The sequence below is a fragment of the Tachyglossus aculeatus genome, chromosome 16 (assembly GCF_015852505.1).
Source record: "Tachyglossus aculeatus isolate mTacAcu1 chromosome 16, mTacAcu1.pri, whole genome shotgun sequence".
NCBI classification, from domain to species: Eukaryota; Metazoa; Chordata; class Mammalia; order Monotremata; family Tachyglossidae; genus Tachyglossus; species Tachyglossus aculeatus.
The window spans coordinates 10770730-10786174 of NC_052081.1; the positions used below are offsets into that span (position 1 = coordinate 10770730).

At 40.0% G+C, this 15445-nt stretch overlaps 1 protein-coding gene and 1 non-coding gene across 6 annotated transcripts in view; both read left to right on the plus strand.

Moving 5' to 3' along the window:
* Positions 1-8228, plus strand: part of TDRD5 (tudor domain containing 5) — a 29893-nt gene extending 21665 nt beyond the window's left edge. For 4 of the 5 annotated variants that reach the window (XM_038757887.1, XM_038757889.1, XM_038757888.1 and 1 more), the window contains 8 exons: positions 37-103; positions 713-913; positions 1448-1597; positions 3308-3457; positions 3847-3948; positions 4886-5035; positions 6270-6489; positions 7041-8228. In XM_038757887.1, coding sequence (XP_038613815.1) covers positions 37-103; positions 713-913; positions 1448-1597; positions 3308-3457; positions 3847-3948; positions 4886-5035; positions 6270-6489; positions 7041-7279 — 1279 coding nt within the window. In that variant the 3' untranslated portion in view covers positions 7280-8228. The remainder of the gene's footprint in view (positions 1-36; positions 104-712; positions 914-1447; positions 1598-3307; positions 3458-3846; positions 3949-4885; positions 5036-6269; positions 6490-7040) is intronic. The other variant, XM_038757891.1, reaches the window with a different exon arrangement.
* Positions 8229-13589: 5361 nt separating this feature from the next.
* LOC119938809 lies at positions 13590-13722 on the plus strand. The gene has a single exon (XR_005454513.1). It is a non-coding gene; the product is annotated as a small nucleolar RNA SNORA7 (small nucleolar RNA).
* Positions 13723-15445: the final 1723 nt, after the last annotated feature.

Consider the following 15445-nt stretch of genomic DNA (forward strand, 5'->3'; position numbering starts at 1 on the left):
TAATTAAGTGATCATGGGTTTGATTTACTTTCACAGGTGCTGCTACACAAAGCTTCCTGCCCAAGCCATCCCTTGTTCCTTAGCTTGGGTGAGGCCCATTATGGTATGTGTATATAAATAGTTTTATTTTGTTTTTCACAATTTTAAAAGACTCTCCATTCTGAATCTTTCTCGTTCTCCTTAGCATAGACTTTGGGATTATTACTTCTTTGCTCTAAAGCACCTACAGTTTCCTTTAGATTAGCAATTCTTATAGGAGTTCATGGTTGAAATTAGTTAATAAATATTTCCATTGCCGTTCTCTGAATCTGTTTATCTAAAAGCTTACCGAATTTATTTATGCTTTAAGTGGCCTCCTTGGCCAGTTTCACAGTCAAGCAAAATGGTGCCAAAGAAAGCAGGAATTTAAGTTTTCATTTCAGTTATAGCCACAAGCCTGTGATCTTTTTTGTGTGTGCTTTCATGTGAATTTCTTTTCTTAAAAAAAATTTCAGTTTGTAGCAAAAGTTAAATATGAATGGTCTTGCCTGTTTTTGAAAAAATATCCTTTAGTCCATGCTTAGTTTTTTTTTTCAACCAATTGTTTAAAACCCGTGTGCCCCATCATTTGGGTTTTACCTTCAGCTGAAGTAATTGCCCTTAACAAAATTGAAAGCAGTGCAAGCAGTAAACTCTTAAAACTGTGTTGAATGTAAAACTGTGTCTCTTTTAGGGTCGTTGGACACCTGTAGCTGTTATGCAGTTCCAGAAACTGTGCGGCTTGAAACCATTGGTTGGGGTAGTGGATGAGTATGTAGATGGGGTCCTAAACCTCTTTCTGTGTGATACATCCTCAGATGAAGACATTTATTTTCACCTTGTTTTGAGAGCAGAAGGCCATGCTATTGTCTGCAGAGAAAATATCCCATCCGAGGTAAAGGAATCTGGATGTTTTAATATTTGTGGTGGGTTTTTTTTACACTGTAATACTCACCTTATGTGAAATGGTAACATTTTCATTTAATTCTTTCTGTTTCTTATGAAGAACATACCAGCTTCTTGTTTTGACATTTTGATAACTAGAGAGATTAATCACCATGGCTTAGTGGATAAAACGAGGATCTGGGTTCGAAACCTGGATATGCCATTTGTCAGCTATGTGACCTTGGACAAGTCACTTAACATATCTGTGCTTCAGTTACCTCATCTGTAAAATGGGGATTAAGACTGTGAGCCCCATATGGGACATGGACTGTGGCTAACATGATTAGTTTGTATCCACCCCAGTGCTTAGTATAGTGTCTGTCGTATTGTAAATGCTTAACAAATACCATTTAAAAAAAAAAAAAGACGACCTCTTAAATCTCCATGATTTGAAAACTGACAGCTTGTTAAAGTGATAGATTGAAACTGTCTTTTTATTTTATCTGTAATAATGCATTTTGTTTTTTCCCTCTTAAAATTGTAGGGCTTCAAAGAACTGAACCCCTTAGCCTTGTACACAAAGGCTATCTCAAAGTCAGAGGAAGCTGGTTTGACAGAGTTGTGCTTTTCCACCCAACGTTATCTTAGTGAGGACAGAAGAATAACCAATCCTCAGCCAGAGGAGAATAATGGGGTGAGAAAAATATAGGAAACAAAATTGTCGTTGAGAAGGGTGGGGATATACTGTTCTGGTAAATTGATCCAAAAGGTGCTTGGAAATTAAATGATCCATTGTGGAATCTATCTAGAATAAACAAACATCTCCCTTCTTTCTTTGGAATCATGAATGCTGCCATGATATATTACATGTAAAAATCAGTTGGAATAATGAATGCTGCAATGATATGTTACATGTTAAAGGCAGTTTTGTCTTCTGTAGTTTGCACTGTGATCTTTCTGAAGTTCATCCATCTGTCTGTCTTTGTCAACAGTTTGGTAGTCCAGTCAGGCATAGTATTTCTTAGCACTCCATCCATTCTTTAATTAGTACAGGTCAATAAGTTGAGCAAAAGGAAAAAAAAATCTTCAGGACAGTAAGAATTGAAATGACGATCGATATTATGATCCACAGTTTTATTTTGGCACTTAACTTACAGCAATCAGATGCAGAGTCATCACGATATCAGTGTGAGTGGAAAGTGCTAGAGAAAATTCTTTGGGTTGGAAGAGATTACAGTGCTGGACTACTTGATTTCTTTTCCTCTAATTCAGTAAAACATGCTTGTGAATAATTAAAAACATTCTCTCTGACCCAAATTCAATTCCTGAATTAAAAAAAATAGCTCTCTTCTATCTTTAATGTTAGGAATCATTTAGAAAAACTTTGCTGATTGGTGGAAAGCAAAAGGAGAACTGTGTTATGGAGTTTTTATAAGGAGAATGCCAGCTGTGGCCAGGGGAGAAAACAGGGTGGTCTCAAAATAATTGAGTTGTTTTAGATTTAAGAATTTCCTGATTGAGGTGTTTGAAGACTGGGTTGAGCTTCCAAGGAGGGAACCCCATCGGTGCAGGAGTTTAAATAAAAGAGCAGAAGTAGTAGTAAACATTTGCCCCGAACAAGTGTTCATTCATTCATTCATTCAGTCGTATTTGTGTGCAAAGCACTGTACTAAATGCTTGGGAGAGTACAATATAACAGACACATTTCCTACCCACAATGAGCTCACAATCTAGCGCGGGGAGACAGACATTAAATATACACAAATAAATGATAAATTACAGATATATACGTATGTGCTGTGGGAATGGGGAGGAGGATGAATGGAGGGAGCAAGTCAGGGCCATACAGAAGGGAGTGGGAGAAGAGGAGAAGAGGGCTTCATTAGGGAAGGCTTCTTGAACATGTACCTTCAGTAAGGCTTTGAAGTGGGGGATAAGGTTTTGAAGTATCTCAGCACTAATACTTGGAGGACTAACTCAGAGTCGTCCTTTCTAGCACTACAGATTTTATGATTTGACTATAGCAGTTGAGTAATTGATTTTTAGATAAGCTACTTTTGCCTCTTAATCTCCCTCACGTCTCCCATCTTTGAAAGTGATAACCTAGGAGAAGTTTGTGTGCGATCTTCAACAAATGGGTAAAAGTTGTTGTCTCCCACCCTTTATCTATTCCCTTGAAAGTATTGAATTATTCTCAGATCCTCAGATGATTTGGAAGTGAGGACAATGGAAAATAGTGCAGCTAAGGTGACTATCCTCTCTTAGGTGTATTACAGTGTAGAGTATGCCATGTGTTCAGGTATTATTTTTAATGGCATATTATTTCTTGTAAAAAAGCTGCCTGTGGGTAAAGGCAGAGAGAGAATAAATGTAAAGTATGCTTTTCTTTCATGTCTTTCCTTAGAAAACCACTAATAACCAACACACTGACATATACCTGGAACCCAGAGAAAATATGCGGATGGTGGATTCAGACTTCAATTCTTGGAAACCTCAAGAGAAGGTTCCAGAGAAACCTAACCCAGAGCCCACAAAGCCAGAACAGAAAATCCAGGTAGGAGAAGAGCAGGGTAATTTTTCAGAACTGAAGTTTAAGAAGTTGTGGTTGAAGGGGACTGAAATGAGAAAGGTATTTAAAATGTACCGCTTGTAATGAGAAACGGAATAGCAAATTCTTAATCAGTCCAGAAGGGATAGCTCTGAGCTGCAAAAAAGAAAAGGGAAACTAATGCCTCTATGTTATAAATATATTGCCCACTTGCCATTTTTTGAAAGACAGTCATTGGATACAATCTTGGGTGAAACCTAGCATGTGAACATGTTTACAGGTTTTTTTAAAAAGCATTGTTAACAAAAATCTTTCTGAATTTTCAAGGGGACTCTTAGGACATTGTTAAAGTTCCTTGATTTCTTGTCATTTCTCTCTTTCTTACTGCTTTTCAGAAAAAGGACCAATCTTCTTTGGAGATGCCATACCTTGAGTCAGTGTCCGTGAGTGAGGATATTTGGGATGAGAACTGGCTGATTACACAAAGTGGAACAGAGGTTCGTGACAGTGCCTTTCATGCAGGACCCCAGTGACAGGAAGCAGTCAGCATTCCCAGTGATTACTGCAGCAGGCTAGATTATCATACTGAGAATCTGACCCCCAGTGTGACATGGAGGGGTTCAAATAAGTAATTCAGGATACTTAAGACATAAAAAATCAAATGATCAGATAGTGAATTTTCTTTCCCAGTGGCAACAGATGGATAAGTAAATTAGAAATCAGTACAAATGCTTTTATATAGTGTTTTTTCTGCAGTGTTTTATACAGTCCCCTGTAACTAGAAATTATTCAATTTTTATCACTTCTTTTGGGAAGACTTTTTTTTCATCATAACTAATCTATACATTGGGAAGTGTGCCCAAATTTAGCGAGGCTTAATTTTCTTGTTCATAGTTTTTCACCAAAGAAAAGCCCAAAACAGTTATTCTTGGGTAGTTTTGCCACCTTTTGAAAACCTGAAGGTTGAGAAAGCTATAGAGATTAATTTTAAAACAAATTCAGAGCTATTTAAACAGAAATTTTTTATCATTTTTGTGGGCTTTTGATGCTTAAACTGATCCAAATTTGTCTGTACTTGTAAATTAACACATGGAAGGTCATTCATCTTCAAGAAATCTTGTTGGATTGAAATTAAAGCGTTATCAAATGCAGTCAGTTTTGCAAGGGTGACTAGTTTGACGCCCTCATTGTTTTAGCTCCTTTATCAGTATGAGAGGAATTCCCTGGCACTTTAATTGGTGAGAAACAGTGCTAAGGGAGGAGGGAAATGTGTTTTTCAGTAGCAAGCCATTTTTGTCATGCTCATTATTCCAAATGAAAAACGCCTCAGTTAAAGGGCACTCCTATCTCTCTCTTTTTTTAAAAAAAAATTGCTACTTTTTTTCCTCCCCTAGAGCAACCAGACAATTACCATACTTTATTTTTCCTCTGTAGGGGCAGTGTCATTCAGTTGCTGAAAATATGTGGGATGAGGGGTGGCAGTCTTCAAATCTGAAGAATATCCCGAGATTAACAGGTCAAGAATTAGAATTCCAGAAACAGAGTGGTCGGGAAAGAACTCCTGACACAACCAAAGACCCAAAGGTACTTGGCTAGGAATGATATGATATTGACTTGCTAGACATTTTGGCAAATACTTAAATTTTGTTTCCAAGTAAAATTCCTCCTCTCTAAATGGCCAAATGTATAAGGTTTTATTTTAATCCAATTGCAAATGCCTGGTAAAAAAATGTATTTGGCATTTTAGCCTCTAGCAAGTCTGTTGCAGACTATAACATAGTTGGTCAAACCTATGACAGAAATAATTGAGAGTCCAAAAGATGACTTGGCATCTTCCTCCGTGTAATCCATACCACAGGTATAGAGTGTTTGGGTACAACGTTAGTTTTTGGGTAGTTAAATGTGAGGGTGATCATATCTTTTAATAATAGTATGCCTTTATTCTTCTAAGGGCATCAGTTAGCAATGATAAAAGTCTGTAGAATGGGGTAATTAATCCTAACAGCCATACTCCCTGAAGAGACATCATTACTTCTTCTTCTGATTGTATTTGGAGTTAGCCAAGATATCTGCCATTATTATGTTTCGTGGTATGACCAGACACTTAAATTTAGTGGTAGAATAGTCTGAGTTTTTTTGTTCTTTTAAAAAAAAATTGATGCAATTTAGATTGATTTTTTTGGCTACAGTGAGGCAATGTTTCTCGTCAAACGTGAGTGCTTATTTGATTTGTTACTACTGTTTGTTTTCTATTATTTCCATTAACTCTTCAATGAAAAATAAAGAACTTCCAGAGTGACTAAAGATATATGTTAATAACAGTGCCAACAGCTCTATTTCCTGTGAGTGCAGTTCAGATCTTTTGATTTCCAGGTCAATATGCATTTTTGAAAACATTTCAGAGAGGTTTAATTACATTTCATGAAGCATTTGGGTCTTTACTAATAATACTTGAGGTATTTAAGTGTATACTATGTGTCAAGCACTGTACGCTATGTTAGATACCAAATAATGAGGTTCCTGCCCCAAATGGGGCACTCATCTAAGTAGGAGGAAGAACAGTATTGACTCTCCAATTTACAAATAAGGAAACTGAGGCACAAAGAAGTTAAATGACTTGTCCAAGGTCACACAGACAAGGGGCAGAACCATATTATTCTATTTTTTAATGTAAAATTGTTTAAGAGGGCAAGGAGAGATGGGGGACATTTGGTCTGCCCTTTGGACAGGAGCGAGATGGAGTAAGGTGCTTAACAAGACATTACTAATCTATTTTTCCCTTTCCTTCCTTCCTCCACTCCCTCCCATTGTAATGTAGCCATCAGACCTTGGGGATTCTTCAGATGCCTCAGTGTTGTCTAAATCGTTGGAAGAACTTTACATCTCTCTCATCCGTTCCCAGCAGTCAAATGAAGTGAGCCAGCATGAGCCTAAACATTTTCAAACACCACCTAAGCAGAGCTCTTTGCCTACAGCACCACTTACTTGCAATTTACTTTCTGCGGTTCCTGATTCCCGGGAGAAGCTCAATGGCATAAGTAGGTTTAAAGTTCACCCTTGAATATGCATGTTTGACAAGCGCATTGATGGGTGATTTCTTTTGCAGAGAAATTTGAATTTCCACTCTGTGCTGGTTTTTATAGATCCACCAGGGAATTGAGTCTTATCAGAGTGGAATTCGAGAAGGAGCCTCTTAGATAAAAGGGAACCTTTAAATAAAGTCTGCTCATTGTACAGGAAAGTGGAAGGGTTTCTTTTGGTTTGGGAGGAGTTTGTTTTGGTTTCTTGAGGATCATTTTCTGGGCCTCAAGTTTGTATGCTTCCATTTCTCCTCTCTGCAGTTCTATCATGAACTGCCTTATCCTTATAGTCTTTTCTGGATCTTCTTCCCGCCTCAAATTACTTTTGCCATGGTTATTTCCATTTTCATGTGCCTTACCATTGGAAAGTAAGTCCCCTTCCCTCCCCTGACCCCCCCAAAAAGGAGGAATTAATGAAGTGCAAATTAAGTGGTAAAAACATAGTATAATTGATGAATCTTGTTGTGTTGGTAAAATAAGACTGCCATTGTGGTTTATTTTCTACCCAGGTAGTTTGAAGAATGAAGATTCCTCTAGCTCTCCTCCCCTTCCTGTGATTGAGAACTGTATCCATCCCCATCACAAGGCTACAGAGCATATCTCTTTGCTATCTCCTGAACACCAAAGGTCCCAGAAGTTGTTCGTCCCCCATGGTACCACAGCAGCAGCCCTGGGAGCAGCAGCTCGTTTGGCCACATCCAGCAGCTTTCTCCAGTGGCACCCAAGCCTGAGAAGGATGGAAGCTTGATGAGAGAAGAGGAAAGACTGAGTATAAATAGGGGAGGTTTTGATTGATTTCTGGGAGAAACACAAAGAGAAATTGAGACAGGGACTCCAGCAACAATGCTTCTTCCCTTTCTTTACTGTTTCATTATGGAAGAGTTTAGTATGTCCTATCCCTTTACGCTGGGATTCTGGTTTACCGTGATGAAAACAGCTTAATCTGTCATTTTAATTTTCAGTTGAAATAGTTCTTACACTGTATAGCCAATTGCTTTTTATTTTGAATATAATTGTTGTTGAGTTGCAACATCATATTTAGGAGACTCACTTTCCTTGTGTTTCTGAAGGTTAAGTTTAGTTCTGCAGCATTGTGCAAGCCAAGGTTTTGAAAACTTGGAAAATTGACCAGTTCTAAGTTGGTTCTTTTACCCTCACACAATTCCATGCATTTGGACTTAGTAAACCTTTCAAGATATTGTAGCACCAAACTAGATACACATATGTGTTTCTAAACATGCTCATGTGTATATACAGCTGTTGCATAGGTGTTCACGGGTGGTAAACCTAGCTGAGCAAAGAATCATTCTAAAGCTAAACAGTGAAATCAGAAAAAAATGTCAAACCAAAGAGGCAGCCCGCACATCATCATCGGTATTTTTGGTGTTTGCCATAAGAAAGCTACTTCTGGTTGAGTTGCTTTGGAGAATATTTTGGCCCATTTTCACAAGACCTCTTCAGAGGTATACTCTTCTATTGTATATCTGTTGTAGATTGTGAAAACATGCAACAGCTGATTCTTCCTAATTCTCCCAAAGTTTGGCAGTTTTATGTATTCAGATGAATGGAATTGTTTGAGGCAGACGTGGCAGTCTAGAACTTAGTGACTTCTTATTATGCATTTATCTGTCTTTAGGTATAATATTACAAAATTTTTGGTTTTTTTTTTCATTACCCAGTTGTGAAGTAAAAGAAGCGATATCTAACTTCTGACTCCATTCTTTACTTCATTTACTTTTAGTACACTTTCCTGTTCTGGAAAAGCAGTTATCCCTCAAGGTTTTCCTGGCTTAATTTTAAAAGTCCATTAGTGTTCAGATACTTTCCTGGGGAAAAGACCAGTTGATGGGAGACAAATGTACCATAGTTATTACTGCTCTTCTAGGCTGAACTATGGAAGGGACAGTTGGCACAGTTCAGTAGAGTGAATTACTGTCGCAACTATTGTGCTTATTGTGTGCCAAGCATTATGCAAAGTGCTGATAGATACAATGTAATCAGACCAGTTACACGCTCTGTTTCCCTCTGAGATAAGGCAAGTATCACAGTTGTTCAATAAGAAATATTGTTTCAGTAAATATGGAGACCGTTTCTGTCTCAGTGACTAGTCGACAACTTCTGTATCGTGTTTGGGCATTTAGAATGCAGTTTTGACATAGACATTTAGTGGCCAACACTGCGAAGACAAGGGATGTGACAGAAGTGAAGCTGAAAGAATGCTCCCCAAGAAGAAAGAAAGGAACAATAGAGGCTAAACTGTGATGAAGCTTTGACAAGAGTAAAAACCACTTGCTGTTAAGTTTTTACTAACTCCCCACCCCTTCCCCATAACTATAGAGGTGATGGTAAAATTCACCTATGGACAACTGCACTTCAAAAGCCCAAAGCAGGATCCACATCTCTGACCGCAACTGGTTGCACAGAAAGACTGTCGTATAACTTGGTTTTATGCCATAACTACTGGCTGTGTTGCAATAGCAGAACAGCAGAGTATCCCTGCTTTTGTCCCCAGGTAAAAGGGCATAGTACAATTTTCCTTGTTATAAACCTAATTTCTTAGAGACACATCAGCCTTCCGCATACAAAAAGTCTATGATTTAGCATATAGCTGAAGTGAAAACAACCTTCTTTCTTTTTATGTACTTGTGAAAATGGATTTCCTAAAAAAAAAGCCATTTAGTTTACCAACTCTAATTGATTTCATTTTATCCCCTGGCTCAATCCTGTTGAAGAAACTCCTGTCACTGATCGCTCAGCCTTCACTTTCCTTCTTGTAGCAATGAGGCTTTTGATTTCACTCAGCTACTTACAGGTTAAGGACAGTAGGAGTCAAATAGGAATGATATTAAACCTGAAGATAGCAAAGAATTGAACCTAGTCTATGAAGCGTGTGCCAGGCATTCAGCAGCTTGTTTGCTTTATTTTGGCAGCTGGAGGTTTTGAAGTAGGAATGTCACATTTGTTTTTCAAGGGTGTTTAGTTCCTTTTTGTAATTAGTTGCTGACATGCTGATTCAACAGGAGTTTGCAGTTTCACTTAACTCAATCACCATAACCCTCTAGTTCAGTGAAGGGGAGAATGTGCATATTTTCCTTGAAGTTCCAGGGAAAAAGGGACTAAACACTCCTCTTAGCTAAATAATTTGTGCCTTTTTCATTGACACAGCCTGTTGATTTCATGTTAAACTGTCATCCATTTTAAGCTTTTGCTTTATTGCTGAAGTCTTTTTGCCCGTGGACTATTCTGAAGGAATTTTTTCATCCAAGTAGCTAGTCTTCCGCAGTCATGCCTCTTGAAACCTTCACCTCATTTTCTTACTGCCTTTAGTCCTTCTAATATGGGGAAATACTTGACATCTATCAAATAATTTGATCTCTGCTCAGTATACTGAGTTAAGAATGAAAGGAGCTGTAATGGGGTGAAGTCTCAGTGGTCCTGGGGTTGCCCATGGCTTTAATTTTGAGATGTTGTTCAAATTAATCTTTGCATCAGAGATCACTTGTGTAATCCAAATCTTTGGCATGACATATTCTTCTTGACTTTGCCCTTGAGTGGAGGTACTGCAGATGGAAAGCAAACGTAGTGGGATGGGAAATCCTGTTTAGTCTATTTGGATTGCTCTTCTCATTATGCATAATGAGGTGTCTATTAAGCACTTACTACAAGCCATGCACTGTGCTAAACACTGGTGTAGGTAGATAGACAATAATTGGATTGGGACACAGGCCCTGAGGAGCTCACAGTCTGAGGGAAGAAGAGGAGGTATTTTTGACCCCATTTTACAGATGAGGAAACTGGGGCACCAATTAGTTATTTGCCCAAAGTCACACAGCAGGTAAGTGGCAAACTGCAACTTGGGTCTCCTGGTAAAGTGGTCATTTTAAAATCACCTGAAATTTAATAGAAAGTAAATTTATTATGTTCAGGGGTAGAGGGGACATTACCAAGATCATTTTTAGTAATGTTTTTCTGTAAAACATGAAGTGATGATATCACGGGCACACATATCTAAATTAGGTGCTTTCTAAAATTCAAATGTAAAACTCAATGGGGATGTTGAAATATTGTAACAAAGTCTCTTAATTAAGGAGATGTTGCCAGGCTCAGTGACTGTCTGTCCTTATCGGTGAAAACTTGGACATCTTCAGTGATGTCTTAGTGTTCCCGTAGACAGAGAGTACTGCATTCGTAGAGGCCTATCCCTGAGCTTTGGAGAATGGCCTTGTGAATCAAGGAAATGATGAGCTCTGAAGGGACACTAACTATTAAAACTTTGCCCAGGAGGAAAAAACAAAACAAATGTCCAAATGCAGCTTCCAGAGTTTCTGTGACAGGAATTCTTTAGCTTTAGCAGACCATAGTCTGTCTTGATGTAGATTTGTGTTTTCTATACTGTGCTTTATTACTTAAGCATTTCTGGAAACCTGATTCAGTACAGACTTGGATTTATATTGTTATTAGCTATGCCTTTTCCTAATTTGCAATGACTTTTGTGCATAGTTCAGTGTAACTTCTTTATATCATCTTCAACTGGCACCCCACCCTGGTCTCACTGCTGGTTCACTCCCAGCAAACTCCCTATGACACCTCATTTACAGGCTCCTCATCTCAATCAATATAAGCTACCCTGACTGAGGATGGGTGTGAACATGTATTTGGGAAAGCAGACTGCCCTATTTCCCAGATCACAATGAAGGCATGAATGTCAGTAAATGTCCCCTGTGTGAGTGCAAGCGCCTTGAGGGCAGGCAATGGGTCCCTTTGTACTTCCCAAGAGCTTAATAGTACAAAGTGGGTGCTTGATAAATAAATGCCAATACACTAACCTAGCTACTGCATTTAGTTTGTGAGTCCCCTATCTGTTTATTGTCTCCCAGTGCTTAGTACAGTGATCTGCACAAAGCAAGTGCTTAATAAATACTGTTATTACTTGTATTAATGGCCCTTGTGCAAAGGAAAGTGACACTGGAAACTGAAGCATATATTTTTTTGATGGCATTTGTTAAGTGCTCACTTTGTACCGAGCACTGTTCTAAGGATATTCAGAAAGCAGAATTTGGTGCTAGGCAGGAAAAGATCAGGGGGAGTAGTCTTCTGGCCTTTTTTAGGTGCTGGTGGCACACAGCCTTTCTTCTAGTTGTAGGGTCCCCTTCCCCTAAGGTTTTGGGCAGTTGTGCTCCCCGGTAGTTGCTCCTGGGATGAGAAGGGAAAGCAATGTAGTCCCAGTGGAAGAGCCGTGTTAGAGGTTCTGACTTGGGACTCTTAGATAAAGTGCCTTTCCTGACCCTTGGTGTTTCTCCTGTGTAGCCCTTCCTCTAGACTGGGCGCTCATTATGGGCATGAATATGTCTACCAACTCTGTTCTGGTGTACTCTCCCAAGTGCTTGGTTCAGTGCTCTGCACACAGGAGGTGCTCAATAAATGATAGATTATATATCTGGTAAGGAGGTGAGTAGGGATGAGAAGCCTTTTCCGATATAAAGTACTCACTAGTCATTTAGTCATTTATTACTCTATTTATTTATTTATTTATTTTACTTGTACATATCTATTCTATTTATTTTATTTTGTTAGTATGTTTGGTTTTGTTCTCTGTCTCCCCCTTTTAGCCTGTGAGCCCACTATTGGGCAGGGACTGTCTCTATATGTTGCCAACTTGTACTTCCCAAGCGCTTAGTCCAGTGCTCTGCACACAGTAAGCGCTCAATAAATACGATTGATGATGATGATGATGATTTAGGCTGGGCCGTGCCTCTGCTTGTTGCTGCTAGATGGTGCTCGAAGACAGGAGCTCTATGCCTTGAGTAGGCTGAGATTCTGAACACTCTAAAAAATGTCTTATTTTGAATGTCAGCGACTTCTTAGTCAGGCACTGGTGGTAAAGCAATATCCCTTACACAGTTTGGCCCTTCTAAACCTCTTCAACCCCTTCAGTAGACAAAACATCGCCCTACTCATAGGTCCTGTTTTTCAATCTGCTGTTCTTCAAAGGCAGTGGGAAATCTCCAGAGACTCACTAGTCACTTCTTGAAGTCCTCACCATTAGCTTTTTTTTTTTTTAAGAAAAAAAGAAAGGCTTAGCTGCAGCTCCAAGGGATAGTTACCAGCCATGGGCTCATCTACTATTTAGCCTGTTTGTTATGAAACAGAGCTGATAAATGATTTCAGAAGCCATCTTGTCAGCCTCACTTCCTCTAAACCCAACTACCCATACCCCTAGCCCATCCCTACTCTAGGAAAGAAAATGCTACACCCTTCCAGTAATGTGTTCTATAATTGATAACACAGCAGGGGAATTTTTAAATCAATGTTTCATGCAATTTTCTTTCATTTTGTCCTCCAATTGAAATTTTTATGTGTTTGAGATCACTTTCTTGATAAGTTCAATAAGAACAATAAACTTTGAGCCAGGAGAGTAATCAGAACAATGAGAGCTGCTGTACATTATTGTTAAAGAGACAGTGTTCAGCATCATCCTGAATTCAATAATCACTACCTCCCAATGTTCAAAAAATCATTACTGGTATGTGCCACTGATATGTTTTGTGGTGGTCCTGCTTGAGCAGGTCAGATTGGACCCTAGTAATGAGGGACAGAAGAGGGACAGACATTGCTCTGTAAATGACTTATTTCTCCCAAGGGGCAAATTGCTTTGTCCACTGCCCCTGATGCATAGCTGTGGTGGCTGAAGTTGGAGGTTTAGTTCTCAGTCCTAATACTGGGTCAGTGGAGACTTTGGCCTTTTCACTGAAAAGGGAGTAGGATGTTTTCCCAACTGATGCTGTTTGGTGAACGGGTGTGAATTCCCAAAGACATATATGAGACCGGCCTGCCCCTCCCAGACAAGCAGAAATAGATCTATTTGTGCTGTGGTGCTATTTAGTGGGACTCCTACCTGTTTCACCAGCTAAGGGAGTGAGACCAGCTACAGGACAGAAGCACATTCTAGTGAAGCCTCCCGGGCTCAGTGTACTTTTGTGGAAGGGTGATGTATGGGATCCTTCAGGCCAGCACCGTAGCAGCTACGGCTTCATTTGTCCCCTAGTACGGGGCCTTCGACCCTCTCAGGATTGCACCTGGAGAGTTTCCAGTACTCTACCAGTCTCAGCTATGGGAGGGAGAGTCAAGCAGAGGCATTTCCATTCCTAGCTTGGGCAGTGGCTAGCATGTGGAAGGCAATCTGCTACAAGTCAAAAGCTCACCTGTGCTGGGCAGCAGTGACATGAGAGAGAATCGAGGGCGGACACTCAAGTTTACTGCGCAGAAGGAAGAAATGGTAAACCACTTCCATATTTTTACCGAGAAAATGCTATGGTTACTCTACCAGAACGATTGCCGATGGAAGGGAGGCGTTCTGGGAGAGATGTGTCCGTGGAATCTCTGTGGATTGGAAACCCAGGTCTCCTGGCTCCTAGCCCTGTGCTCCTTCCACTAGGACCCACTACTTCTTCTGGGTGAGTGTTTTGGGATGTGTGAGTGTGTTTGCTGTTTGTCTAATTTTTCACCTTTAAAAGTGTGTTTCTCATTCAGAGCATCTTTGAATATATACCTTATGGCCCCTGGAAATGACTTTAAAAAGTTTGCTCCACTCCCCATGGCCCATGTGCCGTTCATCATCTTACCCACCAAAGGTTTATCGTTATGCTTCAGTTCATTAAGGAAAGAAACTGAGGGCAGGAGGATGGAATCAGAGGGGAAGGAATGTACTCTCCTATGCTACTTTCTGGGTGTTGCACTTGTGCTTTTAATCTTGCTGCTGTCAAGCTCCATTAGGAGATTTGAACATCATCTTGCTTCCTCAGAGACCTGGCTTCCCACCAGCTCCTGCCGAAATGAGGGCAGCACCAGGGCTCCAAAGCCTCAAAGAGAGAAAGATGGAGGAACTTAAAGCTACACCCTCTCACCACAATGTACCATCTTCTTGGATGTTTCATCCCCCACCTTTCAGTGGGACCTCCACTTCTTCCTCCACCTCTGTAAGTGTTTGGGAGTTTAGTGGGGTTGCAGTGTTCGCAAGTAAGGGAGACTAAAGTGCTATGCTAAATAGTAAAGGCCCAGGCTCTGCACTCTCATAGTGACTGAAGAAACACCCCTGTGCTTTTTAGAGGACTACAGAGGTTGTCTAATCGTAGTAATAATGGTATTTATTATGTGCTCACTGTATGATGGTATCACCTTCAAATGAAAGAAGATGAAATTTGGGAATGAACTTGGTTCCCTTCACTAGCTCATCTACTTTCCATCCCTCGAGACCATCCCTATAACCCCCTCTAGATTGTAAGCTCATTGGTGGGCAAGGAAAGTGTCTATCAACTCTGTTAGACTGTACTCTCCCAAGCCCTTAGTAATAATAATAATAATAATAATAATCACATTTTTAAGCACTTACTATGTGCAGAGCACTGTTCTAAGCTCTGGGGGGGATACAAGGTGATCAAGTTGTCCCATGTGGGGCTCACAGTCTTAATCCCCATTTTACAGATGAGGTAACTGAGGCTCAGAGAAGTTAAGTGACTTGCCCAAGATCACACAGCTGACAAGTGGCGGAGCCGGGATTTGAACCCCTGACCTCTGACTCCAAAACAGTAAGCACTCAGTAAATATGATTGGTGCTTGTTGAGTGTTGCCATGACTTCCTGCTACCTGCCATCTGGGTATGAGAGCAGGAAGATGTGGAGGATAAAACCAAACATCCATGCAATCAGGATTGGATTGGATTGCAATATGCTAACCATTTTGGAGTTTAATTTTCCCTTTATCCTCAACCCTGAACTCTCTGTGAGGACCAGACCCTCCAGATCACCTCGTACTACTTTGCAATTCTGGAACATAGAACTGGAAGTGGCCCCAGTGATATGGTGGCTTTGCCAGCCTTCCCTCCCATCTCTTGTGACCTTGGGACCTCAGGCTTTGA